Below are 19650 nucleotides of genomic sequence, written 5' to 3' on the forward strand. Positions count from 1 at the left end.
ATTCTTCCTTTTAAGACTTGGCCCACTTGGTTACTTTCAGATGTTAATATGGTACTGCTCTAGCTATATAAGCCTCTAGCGTTATTATATGGTGAGAGGACATAGGAAGCATTTAAGACCGTAAAGAAAACCCCCATATACTTTTGTTCGATTGTCATAAAGATCAAGTATATCGATATATCATCTAGAATCTCGAGCATAACGTCGGGAACCAAGTACAACTGCTTGAACAGGAAGACAAGCCATAGGTAATAGGCCTCCAGCATTCGCATCGGATTCTCGACTCAAGCGTCTCATGTTCGCAGCATCAACCAGTTTCGGTGGCTGATACAACCAAAGCCAAAACAAAATGCTGTAACCACAAGCGCGAGAAGGGAGTGCATCACCCCGACGCAAGTTATCATGTTACAGGCAACTGATCACGAAGGTCAATAATACGGGTATGCAAAAACGCCGTCAAGCAAAGGAGAGAGAGATACTAAGCATAGCATCATGTAGTCAAAGGTTTGCAATCCCATGTCGAGCATCAAGTCATCGCCGTCTATCATTTTGGTTTGGAAATAACCGAAGGACCTGCAAAGGAAGAGAAGGTTCGGAAAAGAATGGGGAAGTCATAAAGCGGCGCCAGGTACATCATCGGGCAAAAGTGAAACATCAGTGATAATGGGTATCTGAAGGAATATAGTAGACATCGACATATAAGGACGCCAACAGGCTGAGATCTAAACACCACCCTTCTGGGCTTTCTCCTGCGCCCTGCTGATCCGTGCAGCCTTAACTAGAGGCGAAAGGTGATGGAGCGGCGCGCAAAGGTTCATAAAGGGATGCTGTAAAGAATTAGCCACAGTCTGCTGTGTTAAGATGTACAATCATACCTTCAATAGGTCATGAGCTGATGCTCGTTTCTCAGGGTCCACCCTGAGAGCAAAATGGAGGAAATCTTTGAATACGGGCGACAGATTGTGCTCATCCTTGATCTTGGGTGTGCCATTCGTGGCAATCAAGTATAGAGCCCTGAGAGGCGATTCGGTGAGGTAAGGAGGTTCTCCCTCAATCATCTCGATGGCCATAATTCCGAGACTCCAGATGTCAACTTTACGTCCATATTCCTTTCTCGTAACAACCTCAGGGGCCATCCAATAAGGTGTGCCGACCATGGTGTTTCGCTTGTTCTGAGAGTCATTGATTTGGGCACAGAAACCGAAATCGGCTGCAAATCGTTAGATTCAGTCTGAGCGTAATGTTGCAATGCCCCACTTACTGAGCTTGATGTTGCCATCCAAGGAAAGAAGAATATTGTCTGACTTGATGTCTCGATGGATCACACCTTTCGAATGAAGGTGCTGCAAGCCGTTAAGCGTCTAAGAGACGAAATCAGCACTAGAACTCAAATATCGCGCATATAAACGTACCTCTCGACAAACAGCAGCAATTTGGGGTTCGCTCATGATATTGAAGGTAACAACATCTGTAAGGCTACCTCCTTCCATGTATTCCATAACCACCCACAAATCTAGCCCATGGAGATAACTGTCCAGGAAGTTGACAATGTTTTTGTGCTTGCTGTCCTTCATCACCAAGATTTCGTTGATGATGAGATCCTTCTTTGGCTGTAGATCCAGATTCATCTGCTTGATTGCGACGCAATTATTGGTATGCTGTTCATAAGCGGTGAAGACTCCACCAGATGCACCCTGACCAATTTTATTCAAGTTGTAGTAGAGCTTTGTAGGATCACCAGGGGTACAAATAGCGACCAATCGTGCTCTGACATCCATCGCATTACTTTGGCGGGGTCTTTGGCGAGGCCGAGCTGCCGGTGCAGCACGCGCAGTCTGGGAAGCTTGTGTCAGAGCAATATCTTCAGGCGAAGGAGCGTGATGCGGCGGTGTCGGCTGCGCGATCGGCTTCTGGTCTGGCCGTGGAGACTGTTGCTGCTGACGTTGGCTACGGCTCCGTTCAAGCTGCTTGTTGGCAAGGGCTTGCTGGGCTACGGCCATTGCCTGCTCCTGCTGTTGTTGGTAATGACTCGGTGACACCGACGGCCATGGTCCTTGCGCCCCATTTGTTCTAGAATTCGATCGGCTGCGTTGCGACTCGGAAGGCAAGGGCTCCGTTTCTGGAATGGGAGGCGTGCTGAATTGAGGGCTTTGGGTTTCCGGGGATGGCCTGGTAGAGATATTGGGATAAGGGCTCGACGTAGGAGGTTGCGGCGCAGGCCGACTCGGAACTAAGTTAGCAGCAGCTGTTGGTGGTTTAGGAGGTGCGCGGTTAGGGACAAGCCCTCCTAAGGGCGGAGACATGGCATGTGCGGCGACAGGCGCGGCGCGGGGAATCGGAGGCGGTGCTCGTGGGTTTTCGAAGCTCCCCTCGTGGTTCTGAGGGAATCGAGGGCTGGTGGGAGGAGACGTTCGTTGCGTGCCATACGTAGTGGAGCCCGCTGGCTGGGATATTGGGCTCGCGGCGGTTGGCTGTTGAGGGTAGGCATGGTCAAACTTATGCCAGACTTCATCATCCCCTCGGGCATTCTTCTCGTAGAATCTCATGATATCAACCATGGTCTGTGGATGCTCCTCCTGTTCCTTCTGCGTGATACCACTCTCCTGGAGCAGCCGCTGCCATTCTTTGGGCAGACCAGTAAACTGGCCGGTCTGGTTATCGTAACCAACATGAGTGACATGGACCGGGTTCTCTGGTGCAGAAATCTTGATTCCACGAGGGGAACCCAGCATGCTATTAACGAAGCTGGAAAAACTGCTTTTCTTGCTTCGGCTGGGCCCCGGAGGTCTGACAGGGGTGGCCTCATCGGAAAAACGCTTTGTATTTGTCGGGCGGTCATTGCCAGCGGCATTCGGAAAGGCCTCCATACGGGGAGGCAGAGTGGTGAAACTGGCTGATTGTCTCAAGGCTCGTGGGTTTGGTGCAGTCTGCGATCGGAAATTCGGGGGATTTTCAGTGTACCTTTCGGCGGGGTCTGGTGGTTGATAACTCCTATTGTCGGGCTCAGCGGTATGTTCTTCCAGGGCGCTTAACATACCCCGCGAATCGAACGGGGCGCCAATTAATTCATCTGAGCTCTGATCGTTCAGAGAAAACCGTCCGGAGTATGGAGGTCGGGACCGGGATGAATGACTGCTGTGGAAATAGCCAGAATCGCTGCTCCCGAGGACCGGAGAAGCGCCCGCGCTATTCTGATCGAGTGACGAGGATGACGAGCCGTATGCGTTGGACCTAGTTCGCAAGTGCTCTCGACTCCCAGCGGCAGAGGAGCGCGGGTAAACGGGGGCAGAGGGGTGCCGTTTTAGTGACGTGGTGCTCTGCTGGCTGTTAAGGGCGCGGGATCCGTAACCGGGAGGGTCCTTATGGAGTTTGCTCGATGGTCGGCGAAATTTGAAGGATGAAAAAGATTCGTTATTCATGGCGCGCGGATTTAGGGGGGTTGGAGGGGAGTGACAGGTCGGCCAGTTGGAGGCAAGCTGACAGGGCTCAACAGCTTGATTGGAGGGAAGGGGGAAGCCACCGGGTGAGGCGGTGCGCTCTTGCGGTCCCTTCGAGCCGTCGGACGAGGAGTGGTGGAATGGGTGCGATCTGGGGTGATACTGGACGGGTAAGATGCACAGCTCCGACAGGTGGATGGTCGTCCCAGGGAGGGGAGTGGGCGGCCAGCAGGGAGGGATCGGGGATGCAGGAAGAGCCAATTTGGGGACGCAAGGGAGGGCAATCAGTGTAGATATGGATGGAGGTTGGAAAAGGAGCTGCCGCGGGCGACCGTCACGAACAAAAGCCGGCGGTTAGCACGTGGAGAGCCACTCACCAGCACTAATATAACGAGGGGACAGGGTCGAGGTCGCACTCGTCTGGCAAGCAAGCACAGGAATCAATGGAAAGCAATGCAGGCGACTGCAGACAACCGACAGCTCAGCACACAGATCTGCAGAACGGGACTTGGGGAGATGGAAGAGGTGGCGGGGGAGCGAAAAGGGAGGGAGAGCTCGCAATTATTATTATTATCAACCTTAGACCTTTCGACTACCCTAGTCTACAGGAGGCTGGACCGAACGGCAGACAAGCGAGCAAAACGGAGTAATTGAGGATTGAGATGGGGCGAGCCACTTGTCAGAAACACTGACGCTGCTGCGCGTTGTTCTAGCGATCATCGTTCCATGGAAGTGCTTGTGCTGTTTTGTTTTTATCGCCCTGAACGGATGACGGGAACTCTCATCGCTTTCTGCAACTTCTGCAACTATCGCGCTGCTAGCTTCACGACAGGACAGTCGCGCTTCAGAGACTTCGAGTCCTCGCCAATCCGTCGTACTTTTGAAGATCTACGTCATTGGGGCCGTCCGTTTCATTACGTCGAGCCAGGAGAGGAATTCTGGACACATCGAGAACCCCAAGATGATCCTTTGCATTCTCTGCTGAGATCGAGGTTTCGAGTCTCTCTGAACGAAAGGCCCGAGAGGCTCTAAAACGTCACAAAAAGAGCTACTCTATGTAATACCAATCCTTAATTTTGATGGAAGATCGATATTTTGATATAGGTAAAACACTGGCATGAAGTTTCGTCTCCAACGGGCTCAGTTCCCGTGAATGACGGAGTATACTAGTCCCAGTTTAGGAAAGCGGGGCTTCCAGAAGCCCAGCCCAACGTCCACAAGCGTCGTTCTTCCATTGTCCGTTTTGACTGGGACCAAAAATTTCTAGGAGCTGCTTTCGAGCTTTCCATGGATGGGAGTCGTCAGAACAGGGCGGTCGGGATCTTGCTAAGCTTATTTGCGTCTGTCTACAGAGTACATGGCTCACCGTGCCCATTGATCGCTTCAGCAGCGATGTCACAAACGAAACCAACGACGTGTCCCAATGAACGACACTACATATATTAGTAGCAAAGCATCCTGTGTGATTCTGCAGGAACACCTTTGATCCTACCGTCTAATGGATTCCAGAGTTGCTATCAACCAACCCAATGGGTGCATCTTGGTTTCCCTCGTAAGAGGCAACTTGCAGATTCACGCTTCTCAGGATGAAACCCAATGGTGCCCCGGTGACACTGCTTGGATGCTTGGATGCTTCGTCCGGTGTTGTAGTATTTGTGTAGTATTTGTGTAGTATTTGAGAAGTCGAATCTGACTTGTCCACACTTGTCCACACTCTTTTTAGTCAGCTAGTCAGTGTCTAGCGTTAAGCTTCCACGATAGTTAACTACCCCAGAAAAGCAGTGAATCAGTGGGCGAGATCAGCACCAAGAAGCCGAAATTTATCTGAAGTCTTTGATAGCACATATATTAGCAGTACACTTAAAGCAAAGCGCAGACGCCCGATGCATAGTCCAGCATAAGTCTCATGAAGAAACCCACCTTCAGAAATGGACATGCCCGCCAATAACATTTGAAGTTGGCCAAAGAATGTATATATTGTTCTGCGCGCTGGCCAACTTTGGATTGTAAGTCCACCTTCGCTTGAGGATTATACAGACGAGCTATGGTCTCGGGCCTGTTACCATATAATTAATAATCAACCCATGTCCGCGAACTTCTTGCAATATTTAGTACTGGGCATTCTCACTCAGGAATTCCATCGCTAAGAACCAGACTGCCAATCCAGGCAGTCTGGACAAGGCGTCTCGATGCGAATCATCACGCGAGGGGAGCTGATGCCTGAATTAGGTAAGCTTTCCAAGGTTGGTTTTTCATAGGACTTCAAGGTACATCGAAGAAGCGATTTTTGCGCTATTTCCACAACGGAGTGCCGTTACCACCTGGTAGGAGCAGAGGCATGTCGCCCTGGACTCTTTACAATTTTCTGGCTGGTATTATGTAAGTGGTTAGGACAAGACGGACGGAGTTATTACTGGAGTTTAGTATATAAGTATGTAAAAAACTGCCATATGGATGGGAATCAGTAGTATATGCTTCAGGCGGCGACCTGTTCAGTCTCAAGTCTGAATACAGGCAACCTTGAAAGGGCAAAGGTAACCGCAAACCCCCCTCTATAGGCTTTTTTGTGAACTCTAGGGATTATAATTGTCAAAAAGCGAGTTTCTTCCAGGTCAAATGGAATAGCCTTCAAATGTCATGTTAACCGATCCAGTCGACCCATTCGCAGACGGTCAAGTAAAGTGAACCAGGGCTCGAAGAGCGTTTGGTAGACTTCTTTGGCGTCGAGTCGAGAAGTTCTCTCGAATCGGACTCTTGAACGACATTATTGTACGGCGTGACATCGTTGCTTTTCTTGTATACCGTTCGCTCAATGATTAGCCAGCAGAAACAATGGTATTCATGTATCAATAGTATCAAGTTGATGTTGCAGCAGCCCTCGGGTCGCCGCAGAACGTCGAGACAAAGACCGATGGGGAACTTCACAAATAAACAATCCGCTCTGGATCACTACGAACGCGAAGCAGCCCATCCTTAACAGATATCATTTCAAAGACAAATCGACCTTCACGCAGAACTGGTTGAGAAAGACGTCCACTTGTCAATATCAAAAGCCCTCCAGCTTGAGGCTCCATCACACCGTGCGTCTCGGCTCCGGTCTCCTCCAATGGGTGAATCTCCAGTCCCGGCTCCCACTCCAAGCCGCCAACCATTCAGGCTTTCTGTCCTTCTCCTCCCCATCCCATTCCCATCCACTGCATCATCATCGCCCCCCCCAGCTGTCAATTCCTTCTTGACGCCCTCTTCTCACCTCTTCTCCCCCTTTACTCTCTTCTCTCCGTCCTCTTCCCCGTCTCGACTTCTCTTCTCCTTTCATTCATCCCCTGCGTGCTCTTTCAAAGCATTGCCTTTTTTTTTTCCCTTTAGCCGGTGCAATTAGCAATTCATATTTCATTTCCTGTCGTTTTTAACAGGAGATAATCCGCATTGATTTCCCAACGTTCTTGGATTATATTTTAATCCAGCGGGACGCTTTCCTCTCTGTTTACTAGGCCGTCGTTCCGACTAGGCTACGTTTACTCTTACCGGTACTTTTGCCCCCAATTTCTGATAGGAATCCCACTCTGATATCCTGACTTCTGAGCGTCCAGTGTACCCGCAACGTCGGCTCTCGCGCGTCTCACATAACTCCACTGAACCCCTCCGAAAATCTAGTCTCATCCCATCACCATGTCCGCCGAAGCCGTCAATGGGGCCCCCAAATCCCGGGCAGCTATGCTAGAAGAACAACATGCTCTCGATGAGGCACACAAGGCCACTGTGGAGGATGTCGTGGACGAAGAAGACTTACTGCACCCTCCTCCCTCAGTCCAGCAGGCAGTTAGCGAACAGGCTTCCAGCGCACCCTCGCAAGCATCGACACCACCCGTAGCCAAGGCATCAGTTAGCTCGAAGAATGCGTCCGGAAAGCCCCCTGCTCTGGATGTGCAATCGGAGGAACTGTTCCCTGCATTGGGAAGCGGTCCCAAGCCCAAGGCGCCTGCTGCGTCCGCCTGGGCTGCAAAAGGCCCCTCCGCCGCCGCGGCCCTCGCTAATGGCGCCCCCAGCGGTGTGTCGTCAGGTATGTCGGTTTTAATCATATATTATGGCACTGGCGATAGAAACGGGTTACTGATTGTCTTTAGCGGATGTCCCTAGGATTATGACATTGCCCGGAAAGCACATAGAGCAGCTTCGGCTTGCGCCCTCTCAGATGCTTCAGAGGGGACAATTGAAGAAACCATTGCGGGATATCCTGCGCGATATCTCTAAGCGATCAAAAGCCAACGTCGATATGCGCGGTGGGCCTGGAGGGTCTATCATCTTCGAGGGTAGGGGATCGGTGGATGCAGTGCGCCAAGCGCTTAAGCAGGTGGCGCAGCAAGTCGGTTCTAAGGTATGTGTCTTCTCGCTATTCTCACGGTTGTCCCTAATTAAATCTGGTCTAGCAATCGGTCCGTGTCCCAATTCCCACCTCAGCTCGTCCTCACATTATCGGTAAACAAGGAGCTGTCGTTCAGGAACTCCAGCAGCGCACTGGTGCGCGCGTGCAAGTTCCTCGCGCGGAAGAGCCAACTGGCGATGAGGACGAGGACAATGACACCATTGATGTGTTGATTGAAGGTGATGCCGTTGCCGCTGAAATGGCTCGCCGAGAAATCGAGGCTATTGTGAAGGAGCGAGCGTCTAACATGAACCTACGCCTTCGGTCGATTCCACCGGAATTCTTCCCCTTTATTGCCGGTCCTCATAATGCGAACTTGAGAGAGATCGAGGAGCGCACCAAAGCTCAGATCCATGTTCCTCGGTACGATACGTGGCAAAGCCAACCTCCACCGCAAGAAGCTGAGCCCGGCCACGTTCAGTTCACGCCGGTCCCGGACAGGCATATCCTTATTTCCGGAGAGCGCTCCGCGACCCAGGATGCTCGTGTTGAAATCGAAAAGCTTGCTGCTGATCTTCAGCGTCAGTTGACAATTCGACAGCTCGCCATCAATCGGGGTCAACATCAATTCATTCTCGGTGACAATGCCAACGCACTGCATGAATTCCTTGCTGAAACTGGTTGCGCTGTCGTGCTGCCGCCTCCGTCCGATGAAACTGAATTCCTGACTGTCACGGGCCCACTTCAGCGTATCGAGGATGGTGTCAACCGCGCAATGGACCTTGCTACGAGCATGCAGATGGCGAGCATTGATTTGTCTCGCCAGCACCCTAACGCCCCTCTCGGACCCCATGCTCATGCTCGTGCGCTTACGCGCTACCTTGCCCAGCGACAAATTATCAAGGAGCTTGAGAGCATGTACGATTCGCGGATTGCTCTGTCGCCTGCTTCAGACGGTCCTGTCACCTGGGAAGTGTATTCGAGGGACGGCAAGAACACGATCCGCGCACGCTCTGATATCCTGAACCTCGTACAGGCCCATCCTCCTGCCAGGCTTCGTCACCTTTCTGTTGACCCGTACTTCCACCCTTACTTACGCTCCCGTAGCATCCCGCAGTTGAGGTCTAACTACGGTGTCCATGTTCTTATCCCCGACGATATTGATAGTCCTGATGTTGTCCTTGTTTACGAAGGTCCTTCTGCGAGCTCCTCTCAGTTGGAAATTCCGCGCCAGCGGCCATCTGCTGCAGATCTTGCCACTTTCGAGAAAGCCCTACAGGATGCGCAAGAGTATCTTTTGAACTCTCTAGGTAGCCAGGATGACATTATCACAGAAAATGTGTCCATTCCGAGCAAGTACCAGGAGAAGGTTCGTAAGTTCATCTCCCGTGAACAGGAAGCGAAGGGCGAAGATCATATCCCTGTTCGTGCACTTGTCGGTGGTGGCCCGAGCCGCAACGGCGGAGCCACTCCCCAGAGCGACGTCGCATTGCGCGGTCCATCCCGTCTAGTGAAGGAAATTGCCGCCAAGATCGGAGAATTTGTCGTCGAGCAAGAGAAGGATGACCTTGAAAGAGGCTACACAACCTCGTTTGACTTCCCCAAGAAGTTTGCAAACTTCCTCATTGGAAAGAGGGGCGAGAATATTAACAAACTTCGTGACGAATTTGATGTTGATATCAAGGTCGAAGATGGCAAGGTGGAGGTCAAGGGACCCAAGGCAAAGGCTGATGCAGCCAAGGCTCGGATTATCAATCTCGGCAAGAAGCTGGAGGATGAGACAACTCACGTCTTGAAGGTCCCTGCTCAGTACCACCGTGAGCTTATCGGACAGAAGGGTAGCCAGGTCAATCGACTCCAGGAGCGTTACTCCGTTCGTGTTCAGTTCCCCAGGGCAGTTGTCGTTAACGACGACCAGTCTGTTGCGGACACTGCTAGCGAGGCTGGTAGCGCTCGACCTCAACGATCCCAGCAGGCTTCTGATGAGGTTATTGTCAAGGGACCCAGCAAGGGGGCAGACGCCGCGCGCGATGAGATTCTCAGTCTGCTGCAATGGGTCGTTGACCATTCTCACAGCGCAACCGTGTCTGTCGCTCAAAGCCAGATTCCTTCGCTGATCGGCCAGCGCGGACGCGAAATGGACAAGCTCCGGGCTGATACAGGGGCTCAGATCGACGTTCCAGGCGCTAACGATGCACCGGACACCTCTGGACGCGTGGAAATCAAAATCAAGGGAACCAAGAAGCAGGTTGAGGAAGCAAAGAAGATCCTGCAACAGCGTTCAAGCGAGTTCGATGCTACGGTCACAAAGACCATCAACGTCGACAAGAAGCACCACAAATCCCTGATCGGTGGTGGTGGTAAGTTTAAATTTGTTCCATTGTGTGTCGGACCTCACTGACAGTAATAGGTGCCAATATTCGCAAGCTTGTTGCGGAAGCCGGTGGTCCTACGGACTCGAGCGCGTCTCGACTCGTCAGATTCCCACGTCCCGAAAGCGACGATACCACCATCAAACTGGAAGGAAATGGTGAGATTGTGGACAAGATTATCGCCGCTATTGAACAATTTGTGCAAGAGCGCGAAGACCAAGTTGCCATCAACCTTGAGGTACCTCCCGTGCAGCACCGTCTTCTCATCGGCCGTGGGGGAGACACCCGACGGGGTATTGAGTCGCAGTTCGGCGTCACCCTCGATATCCCCAGACAAGGTTCTGGGCGCTCTGATGTCAGGCTTAAGGGCCCTAGCAATGCCGTTGAGCAGGCCAAAGAGCACATTCTGGCCATGCTCAAGGATCAGCAAGGTGTGAGTGTTGATGTCCCGAGTCATCTACACCATGCCATCGCCGACAATGGGACCTTCTTCCGCCGCCTTCGTAACGACTACCAGGTGACGGTGGACCATGCGGGCCAGCAAATTCCGCCGAGGCCAAACGTGGAAGACTCGCGCAGCGCTGTTAACGGAGCCTCCTCGCTCCCGTTGATCACCGATGAACCCGGTGATGCGCTTGACACTCACTCATGGAAGGTGGTAGACAACAATGTTGCTAGCGACCCTAGCCAACCTGCTACCATCCCATGGGTCCTGGCTGGATCTACAGAGAATGTCAACAAGGCAAAGGCTGCCTTAGAAAAAGCCATCGCCGCTGCCTCTCAACAATCCGCGACCGGCTACCTCATCCTTCCTGACCCGAAGACATACCGATTCGTCGTCGGCCAGGGCGGCAGCCAGATCAACTCTATCCGCAAACAAACAGGCTGTCGAATCAACGTGCCCAAGGACCAGGCCAAGGGCGAGGCGATCGAAATCAAGGGTAGCAAAGAGAACCTCGACAAGGCGAGGGATCTGATCCTAGAGGCCGTCCGTGCCGGGCTGAACGGCAACTCAAGGTGACGATCCTGTCATCACCTGGATTCTGAACATATATGAAGATATATCATTTATCCCTTTTTCTCCTCCTTTCTTTCTTACACTTGTATTGCTTCATCAAAAGAATGTGTTCATTTCTACTGCTACATCATCGGTCATGAGCATCCTGGCGATTTTGCGTCATCTTGAATATTCGTTATATATTGTTGTATTGGACAGCGAATTAATGGACAATCCTCTACTCACTCCAGCTGTCATATTCTGTAGCTTGTACATTCACGGCACTACTGACGTAGCGACTGGGAAAGCCAATAAATATGTGATAACAATCTAGATATAGTAGCAACGGCACATCATTGCATGTGCACATACTGCGTTCACTCTACTTCGGGACGAGAAATTCGAGAACATTTTACGGGAACTGAGTAAGCAATCAAATTTCATAAAGCTCGAACATGTGGCGAACTTCTAAGTCTACCTGTTAGTGAGTAGAGACATTAACATTTGACAGCTGAGACATTCTCCGCAACCATAACCCCACCCCCGCAAGTGTGAGCCGACGTCCGTTCCGTCTGGACCGATTCAGTATTGGATTCCTAATCCCGACACCCAGCGGAAGGAGTCGTAGATATGGTCCAGGTCTATCGTGCAGGCAGAGAACCTCGAGCCGTGGGCTAAGCTTGTGGTTGCTCACACCGAAGGAAATGTTGGCCCTGACATACTCCAGTCCCTCGCAGAAAACATGAGCATGCGATACGGGCTTATGCGATAATTTGGAGGTCGCTTGAGGTTTATCAGCATAATTGCAGTATATATGTCCATGAAAACGATCGAAAGGTTGTGAATAAAAAGGGATTGAAGGACGAGTCACGGGTCACATGTCAAACAACCCTCGGCTTCTCCTATCTCAACTAAGTTGAACCTGTATCTTCATGAGTGACAGATATTCAGAGACAAGCGATCTAGGGGTAACAAAAATCTCGCGATTCTGTGGTTGATGAAGTTGATATCATCTAACGCGCCAGATAGTAGAACCAACAATGTAAGAAAAATGTATCAAGCAAATCTGTTGAGGTCACATTAAATATAAGAGAAAAACCGAGTGGTCTCAAAGTCTTCGTAGTAGCATTTCTTTGTTGCATTGTCTTTTTTATTCCCTCCTCTCTTCTGTTCATAATCTCTCTACTCCAGCCGCGCCTTCTCTTCTTCTCTCGCTCTACTGCTCAGCGCCAGCAGAGGCCTGTAGGTACTGGTAGGCAGCGTAGGCAGCGGCACCACCGATCAGAAGGATCGCGTAGAGGCCGAAGCCGAAGCCGGTGCTGGAGCTAGAGGAGGAAGATTCGCTGGAGGATGAACCGTGGACTTTAGGACTGGGGTCGCCGGGCTAATAAAGAGCAATATTGTTAAAAGATCGTTTCCAAGATATTCGACAGGGAGAACGCACCAGACGCTTCAAGTTACCAACAAGGAGACCCTCCAGGATCTCGCGTGCCTCGTCGCTGTGCCCGACATCCTCAAAGGCCTCTGTGGCGTCCTGACCACCAACGTCGAGGAGGACTTCCTCACCACCACTGTTATTATACCAAATCAGTCCATGGCATGTCCAATGCGGTGACAGTCAAAAAACGCTGGAAGATACGTGAGACGTACGGGTGCTCATCGACGAAAGAACTGCAGTCGTAGACCTTGTCGTGAATGACCATGTACAGGTCCTTCTTGGTGTTGTGCTCGGCAACCTCCTTGAAAGTGAGTTCTTTGGCAGACATTATGGCGGTAGTGGCGGCGGATTTGTGAAAAGTTTCAAGTAATCTGGATGAGGAAAGAAGCGATTGGGTTAGTTACCATTTCGCTAACTCTAGGCAAGGAATGTGGTCACTGGGAGCCGACCCAGCGACCGATCAGCCAGCGGGCGGACTGTTTGTCCGCTGATAATTGAATTGTTTTTCTGGGACGCTGGCGGTGGTAAAAGGGGTGACTGGGCGAGACAGATCAGACTTACTGCGAAATGGAGCTAGGACAGCGAAGAAAGACAGCAAGACGCGACAGACAGCGAGATATGGATACAAAGACCGAGAGAGAGAGAAAGAGAGACAAGAGAGAAAGTGGAGAGAAGAGAAAGAGGTCGAGGTTGAGAGGAGGCCTGAGTAAGTCGAAGATCCGCAGGGCTCTCAGGTTCGGGTTCCTGGACGCTGAATGTGATTCGACCGCCCCCACCACCTTGCGACTCACTGGGGATGCCGTGAATTGTATCCGGTGGCTCTGCTGGGAGTCTGGATCGGTATACTCTCTTACTGTTACTCTAGCTACCTATTTCCCTAACCTTGACCCCATTCTGCTGACTCCTGTTCTGTACTCAGAGTACACTCTGTCCCCTACGCAATCCTTCTAGTTTTGCGGAGTGGTCTGATAGCAAACCGACGAATCGGAATTTTCCTATTTTCGCCTTAGTCACACTAATTGCACAAGTACAATCCTTTTATGTACACTTTGCACTACTATGTAGCACAATTGTCAACGGGAATCGGAATTTCCATCGCATTCTCATCATCACAAGGACTAGAAAAGGATTCAGTACTAGTATCAGCACCAGTATCAGTACCATTATCAGTATCAGCGCCAGTATCAGGATATTCTTCCTCCATCAGGCAGGGCGCCGCGTTTCTTTTCCATGACGGGCGGAGAATAGAGTCTGGGCGGAATATCCCCGCACTCGATACTCGGTGTAATCAGGTGCTTCTCCAAACCACAAGACTCGACCCTCTATTTCTCTGGATAACTAATAGCGATCACTGTTCCCAGGGCAAAATTCCTGTATTCGGAATATTACTGTCATTGCAAACACACTCAAGGAACAGGAATCCCGCTCTGATTCCGACGCCATCTGTCGCCGCGCCAGTCGATAACCGTAACCTCGGGGTCCGCTGGCGTCGGGTAGTGGCTTCGGGATTAAATGACCGAGTCTGACGGGCGATTCTGGACTATATGGGACTGCACATGGGGTACTGAAATGGTTATGGTTTACACATCACTATCTGGGATATCATGCTGCAAGCTATAAACACTCAAGACTGAAACTTTGCCCCAAGCAGAAACACATATGCGGATTGCTGAACCATTCATGTAACGCCTGACGCCATCCTGCTCAAAGTAACAAAAGCAGATAACAAAATAAGATGTTGAAAAATTGAGCTGGAAAAGTGAGCTGTACATTAACCGGAAGCCGCAACCTCGCGGCTCTCCCACATGCGCCGAATCATCATTTCAGCTTCGCTGGGTAGGAAGTGGTCTCGATCCTCAACATGGTCGTCGGCTCCGTGGGTACTAGTACCGTGGGCTGCGTCATCGGACGTTGACAGTAGTCGGTGTGAGGGGTGCGGCGGGTCCTCTGCGTCTTGCATATACGCTTGAGCCACCGAGCTCTGCGAATCTGCCTGCTTCCTCCCTATTAGCTGTCTTGAGTCCGCGCTTGTGGCGCTACTGCTGTCACGGAGGTCTTGCTGTTTGGCATTCCGCTGTAGCAAAACCAAAGCAGGCGCTGACTTGACAGGCTTACCAAGACCACTTTGGGGCTCTTGGTCTATACTGTCAGTCTTGTCCGTCTTCGCCTCCTTGAGAACTGCGTTCAGACGGGTGAAGCTGGCGCTGGTGGGAGACTGGAATCTCCGAACAACCGTAAGTTCCATGGCAGTCTTCTCATATGCTTTGCGGATATGCTTGGCTTCATGCAATGCCCCTCCGTTCCTAGACGACCCGTTGACAAGGGCCCGCGCTGGATCATATGCTCCCAATCCGGCCCGGGTTGTTCCACTGATGTAAGCGGGGCCCATGGTGGACGGCGACACAGTGGTCGACGCACCGTGGGAGTCAGGAGGAGAGTCATTCAGGGCTGCCGTACGCTGCAGCCAAAGTTTCTGCTGAGTGCGGGAGGGCGGTTCCGTTCCAGGCTGCCGCGACGTAGGTGAGCTGCGCGTCTTCTTCGTACCTTTGGGAGAGGGCGGGGTTTGCGGATGGTAGTGAGGAAGGAATGATGATGGAGTGTTGGGATCTGAGTCAGTACGGGACGTTGCAATCTTATTGTTGATAAACCTTGATACGCCCCCTTCTATAGATGAAGACCCAGGCGCTTGTGATGGGGTACTGGCCTGTGCAATATTTGCCGTGGACACCGGTCTTCGCAGGCCATCCTGACCAGATGCCAGGTTCGTGAGAGACGTGGTTCGTGATATCGTATCTACTGGCGCCGGTGTCGCGGTGGCAGATATTGAAGACATGGCGGGCGGCGCCTTAGCGGAATGTGACGGGCTAAGGAGCCGTGATGCAATATCGCCCTGATCAGACGGGCGCGTAGAGTCCTCCGGAGCTTCCTCTGTGTCTGAAGATTGCTCCCTTGTGCGCTGAGCGTGCTCGCCGTCCTCACCTGATGACTGATCGTCGTGAAAGCTCCTGCTCGTAGGCTCCGGAAGACTGGTCGCTCGGGGAAACTGGGGATACGGCCGCTTCACAAATGTGAGCGGATCGACCAGCACGACCGGATTCTCGTCGCCGTCTTTAGACTGCGCCACAGAACTTCGCCTGGTACTCTCAGGCGATTGAGTGGTATCCTCCCACTCGCCCTCGTCCGTCGAGTCCGCCAGTTCAAATCCGACCGTCTTCTTCTTTCCCGAGCTGGTATGAGGGCGGTCGGTGACTAGGGCCTTTTTCGGTAAGACGCTCGAGTTGCTCCGTCGCAAAGCCGGGCTAGAATAGTTTTTCTTTATAGAGCTAGTAGTACGAGGGGACGCATCGTCCAGTCCATCCCAGTGAACGTGCTGGCGGGGGGGGCTCGCTACTGGCGTCACCGGGGCCGACTTCTTGCGCTGGTGCTGATGCAGCCGGTACTCTGGACCGGCGTGGTGAGATGTTAAGTGCCGCTGTAATTTAGCCAAGTTCTTTCCAAACGATGGATTACGGCCGTGACTGCGATGGCCGCCACCGACGAGATGTGCTCGATGGGGTCGATGCCCTGATGTTTTCTGTTGGGCCTGAGAGGTGTGGGAGGTATGCGAGTGAGAGAGCTCTCCTTGGGTTGACGAGGACGAGGAACGCGTGACAACGGCGTGAGAGGAGACAGCACGGCGGCCCAGGCCCGGGCGCTTAACGGGGGACGCGTTGTTTGAAGTCGTCGGCATGGCGGTAGCAGCGAAGAAGGTCCGAATTGGGCGACCAGCAGCTACCGGCAGAGATTGGTATCAGTGATTGGAGGCTGCCTCCTGCAATTATCCTTCACCTTCGCAATAATAGTCCGTAAAACAGCTGGGCCAATTCGACCATGAAACAGCAGAAAAAGAAACGAAAAGAAAAGCTATTATTGATAAGCGATAGCTGTTCCCCAGCTACCGACAAGCGCGGGGCCAGTCGATTGGTAGATTATGACGAGTAGGACAGGGGTTGAGAAGCGATCTCGGCGGCCTGGAGGGGGGATCGGGGCGAAGAGAAGAGCTGTCGAACGAGGTGAATCAGGTATTGTATGAGTTGGAACGAGCGGAAGAGGGGTAGAGATGGAGGTGATGGTGGATGTGAAGAGGAGAGAATGTCAGTTCCAAGGAAGACTGGCGAGGATTCTATTACGCGTTATTCCGCCGTTCCCATCCAGCTTTTTATCGCCGCAATCGAGTCACTAGTGTAGAGTCTAGACTCGCCACTACCCCATACCAAGCCATCGTAAATCAAAACTTAGGAGAATTTATTGCTACTATCAGGAAACAATGTACATCCAATTTTGCAACCAGGAAAGGCCAATCCATCTGGTATCATAATGTAGCATAAAAAAACACAAATTAAAGGACCGTCAGAAAGGTGAGGCTACAACTCGATCAGGCTCTCCTCCACAACCGGTCGAGGCGCCGCTGGTTGCTGGTACTGCACAGGAGGGGGCGCGCTGATAGGAGAGACGTCCCCTCCGTAAGGAGCTTGGTAATTTGTGTTTCCCTGGGGATATCCTTGGTAGCCCGTTCCTTGTGCAGGCTGCTGCTGTTGTTGCTGCTGCTGTTGCTGCTGTGGAAGATAATACGATTGAGCCGGCGGCTCAGTTGCTTTAGGCTGCCCCGACTGCGATGGTCGCGAATCTGCTGGCTGTACATAACCTGGAGATTGCCCATGTTCGGCGGCCGGCTGTTGCTCTACAGGGTTGGGCGGCAACCCTGCGGACTGATAGTACGAGTCGCGACTCGTCACTGGAGACGGCTGGTAAGGCGACTCAGGCTCCCCTTGTCTAGGTTGCTGAAACGGCTTCTCCGGCTCTTGGTATGTCGAGGACGTATAGAATTGTGACGGAGCTCCTGGGCCAGGGTAAGGCGTATTATTGTTATTATATGCGTTGGGGTTCGGCTGAGGCGATGCGATTGACTGACTATTCGGGTTCCAGTACGGACCTGAAGAAGGCTGTTGAAGTTGTGGATGCATTGAAGGACTCACCACGCCGTTCTCGCGTTCAAGAGGTGGCTGCGAGTAATGCGTGCGAGTAGGCGCTGGTTGTTCGACACCCGAATTTCCGTAATAGAAATTTTCTGCGCCCGGTCTCACTTCGGCTGCTGTAGAAGGCATCGGTGGGTAGATGTTCGGGTATTGAGCACCCCCTGGGACGGGACCGTAATTCAAGTTATGTTGCGAGTATGCGCTCGATAGTCTTTCTTCCAACATACGATCGTAATATCGTACCACTGTGGACAGTTTGGCATGGAGATCCAGCAATGTGTCTAACTCGGTTAGTTATGTCAGTGCTTCAGTAGAAGTCTAGAACATTACCATGCTTGCTCATCGTTTCACCATAGCTGCGTGCCAACTTTGGCCGAAGCGCTCCGATACTTTCGTACAATTCCTGGATTTGAGGTTCCCGGAGAATCGTGCCCGGAGGTTGATGTTGCAATCGGTCAACGAGAGTTGAGAAGAGATGAATGTTCTCAACCTCAACAGGACTGAGTTCGTACGGGTTCTTAGGTAGTGATGCTGCGGCGGGGGTTTCGCGCGACGACTCGGCTGAAGTGTTGTTTTTTAACGCGGCAGCATACTTTTGCTTGTGTTCTTCCATATCTCGGAGCGAAGCCTCAATCGCGGCTTTCAGATCCGCGTCCTCCTCCTCATCAGTACTAGGCTGTGGTTGTGTATTCGCGGGCGTTTGAGTGGGTTTAGGCTGCGGCACATATCCGCTTGAAGACTTATTTTGAGCCTCTTCCAGGCTCATCTGCAAGGCTCGGCGCAAATCCTCATCGAATCCCGATTCCGCCCTGGCCGCGCGGGGTTCCAACACATTGGATTTTGTGATCGAGTTGTTCTTGAAAGTCGATCGATCCGCCAAAGAACCTTGATTAAACGGCTTTGAAGTTAGCTTCGCGTAGCACCCGTCATCGACGCGAACGGGCTGTAGAATCCCAAGATGGGGTAATGGCAGGGTCTTGCTGGAACACTGCGCATCAAAGACGTTCCCGCAGTTCCTGCAGTGGTGTTTGCGATTCATAAAACTGAAGGGCGTCCGGCAGCGCATGCAAACGTCGGAGTCGATCCATTCCGGAGGCTATAAAAAATCACGTTAGGACCAGCTTGAGACGAAACGGTACTGTTCCGGCCTACCGCACTGCTTTCCAACATACTCCCACTAATCGCACTCTTTGGCGGAAACTGGAAACCTTCCATCTGCAGCTTCCGGTATGTCTCCCCAAGATAGCTCAAGTCCATGCGTCCTTGAGCAGCCATGGCCCAGTCCTGGATCAGCGCTAACATCAAGTCCCTCACACTTGAGTTCAGCGGGACGCCTTCCGCTTTAAGGAGCGAGACAAGATTATCCATAAACTCTCTTGATGCAATCTCGGCCAGGAAATGGGTTCCGCCATTTTTGACACAGGTATCCGTTAGCTAAAAAAAATCAATATTGTCAGAACTGTCAAGTAAAGGACAGACCGAGGAAACAAACCTTCAGAGTCGCTATCTGAATGTTAGGGTTCTTGTTCTCTAATCGTCGCTTCAAAGATCGCATAGCATCTCTCGGCTGTACACCCTTTGATCGAATAAGATCAGATATTTCGAGATTCAGAGCGATATCTTCAAGAGAAGACGCGGTAGCGCGCTCGATCTGCTCATCGAGCGGTGAGGCAGAGGAGAACCAGCCCGCCATGACGGATGCGGGGAGGGATAAGACGCACGGAGGGGGACAAGTACAGCGTCAGTTGAGGGATAAAATTGTTTATTAACAGAAGACACTCAGGGTCAGCACAGGAGACAGGAGAAGTTGGCGAGGGGGAATCAAGCGAGAGACAGCAGTAAACAGCAAGAGAGCTCCAAGGTTGACTTGAGCTCCCAGGTTTCCATGTATTGCTTGCGATGCGCCCCATTGGCCTGGATGCCTAACCACTGTTGACTCAGCACCAAAGCATGTGCCGTGTGGCGTCATAGGCAAAGGCGGTCATCTGCGAAGCCGCCCGGTAGGGCAGGCAGAATATAGAGCGGTCA

General features: G+C 51.9%; 4 protein-coding genes across 4 annotated transcripts; 1 reads left to right on the forward strand and 3 right to left on the reverse strand.

Moving 5' to 3' along the window:
* Positions 1 to 691: 691 nt before the first annotated feature.
* pakA (mitogen-activated protein kinase kinase kinase kinase STE20) lies at positions 692 to 3515 on the reverse strand. Its single transcript, XM_073745037.1, has 4 exons — positions 1413 to 3515; positions 1262 to 1361; positions 876 to 1210; positions 692 to 827 (listed from the first exon to the last, which is right to left on the reverse strand). The coding sequence occupies exons 1-4, from the start codon at positions 3417 to 3419 to the stop codon at positions 723 to 725; spliced, it is 2547 nt and encodes an 848-aa protein (XP_073594039.1). The 5' UTR covers positions 3420 to 3515; the 3' UTR covers positions 692 to 722.
* Positions 3516 to 6633: 3118 nt separating this feature from the next.
* On the forward strand, positions 6634 to 11414 carry BDW70DRAFT_140217 (putative RNA binding effector protein Scp160). Its single transcript, XM_073737564.1, has 5 exons — positions 6634 to 6964; positions 7028 to 7497; positions 7562 to 7812; positions 7865 to 10160; positions 10211 to 11414. The coding sequence occupies exons 2-5, from the start codon at positions 7107 to 7109 to the stop codon at positions 11191 to 11193; spliced, it is 3921 nt and encodes a 1306-aa protein (XP_073594040.1). The 5' UTR covers positions 6634 to 6964; positions 7028 to 7106; the 3' UTR covers positions 11194 to 11414.
* Positions 11415 to 12385: 971 nt separating this feature from the next.
* Positions 12386 to 12935, reverse strand: BDW70DRAFT_161848 (cytochrome b5-like heme/steroid binding domain-containing protein; the record flags this gene model as incomplete). Its single annotated transcript, XM_073741037.1, has 3 exons — positions 12386 to 12553; positions 12614 to 12740; positions 12820 to 12935. 3 exons carry the CDS (start codon positions 12933 to 12935, stop codon positions 12386 to 12388), a joined length of 411 nt encoding a protein of 136 aa, XP_073594041.1.
* A 3941-nt stretch (positions 12936 to 16876) lies between these two features.
* On the reverse strand, positions 16877 to 19489 carry vps27 (ESCRT-0 subunit protein VPS27). The gene is made up of 4 exons (XM_073737565.1): positions 19115 to 19489; positions 18775 to 19056; positions 17953 to 18718; positions 16877 to 17903 (listed from the first exon to the last, which is right to left on the reverse strand). The coding sequence occupies exons 1-4, from the start codon at positions 19313 to 19315 to the stop codon at positions 17011 to 17013; spliced, it is 2142 nt and encodes a 713-aa protein (XP_073594042.1). The 5' UTR covers positions 19316 to 19489; the 3' UTR covers positions 16877 to 17010.
* Positions 19490 to 19650: the final 161 nt, after the last annotated feature.

The sequence above is a fragment of the Aspergillus foveolatus genome (genome assembly GCF_047715535.1).
Source record: "Aspergillus foveolatus strain CBS 279.81 unplaced genomic scaffold BDW70scaffold_41, whole genome shotgun sequence".
Taxonomy (NCBI): Eukaryota; Fungi; Ascomycota; class Eurotiomycetes; order Eurotiales; family Aspergillaceae; genus Aspergillus; species Aspergillus foveolatus.

What these genes read in the sequence shown, in the direction of transcription:
- pakA (XM_073745037.1), bottom strand. Translation starts at nt 3,419, where the DNA reads ATGAATAACGAATCTTTTTCATCCTTCAAATTTCGCCGACCATCGAGC. An exon ending in TTGCTGCTGTTTGTCGAGAG is followed by an intron (nt 1,362 to 1,412) that starts GTACGTTTATAT and finishes TTCGTCTCTTAG; the next exon opens with ACGCTTAACGGCTTGCAGCA. An exon ending in CAGCTCATGACCTATTGAAG is followed by an intron (nt 828 to 875) that starts GTATGATTGTAC and finishes AATTCTTTACAG; the next exon opens with CATCCCTTTATGAACCTTTG.
- BDW70DRAFT_140217 (XM_073737564.1), top strand. Translation starts at nt 7,107, where the DNA reads ATGTCCGCCGAAGCCGTCAATGGGGCCCCCAAATCCCGGGCAGCTATG. An exon ending in CCCCAGCGGTGTGTCGTCAG is followed by an intron (nt 7,498 to 7,561) that starts GTATGTCGGTTT and finishes GATTGTCTTTAG; the next exon opens with CGGATGTCCCTAGGATTATG. An exon ending in ATCCCTGATCGGTGGTGGTG is followed by an intron (nt 10,161 to 10,210) that starts GTAAGTTTAAAT and finishes TGACAGTAATAG; the next exon opens with GTGCCAATATTCGCAAGCTT.
- vps27 (XM_073737565.1), bottom strand. Translation starts at nt 19,315, where the DNA reads ATGGCGGGCTGGTTCTCCTCTGCCTCACCGCTCGATGAGCAGATCGAG. An exon ending in GTATGTTGGAAAGCAGTGCG is followed by an intron (nt 18,719 to 18,774) that starts GTAGGCCGGAAC and finishes GATTTTTTATAG; the next exon opens with CCTCCGGAATGGATCGACTC. An exon ending in TGAAACGATGAGCAAGCATG is followed by an intron (nt 17,904 to 17,952) that starts GTAATGTTCTAG and finishes TAACCGAGTTAG; the next exon opens with ACACATTGCTGGATCTCCAT.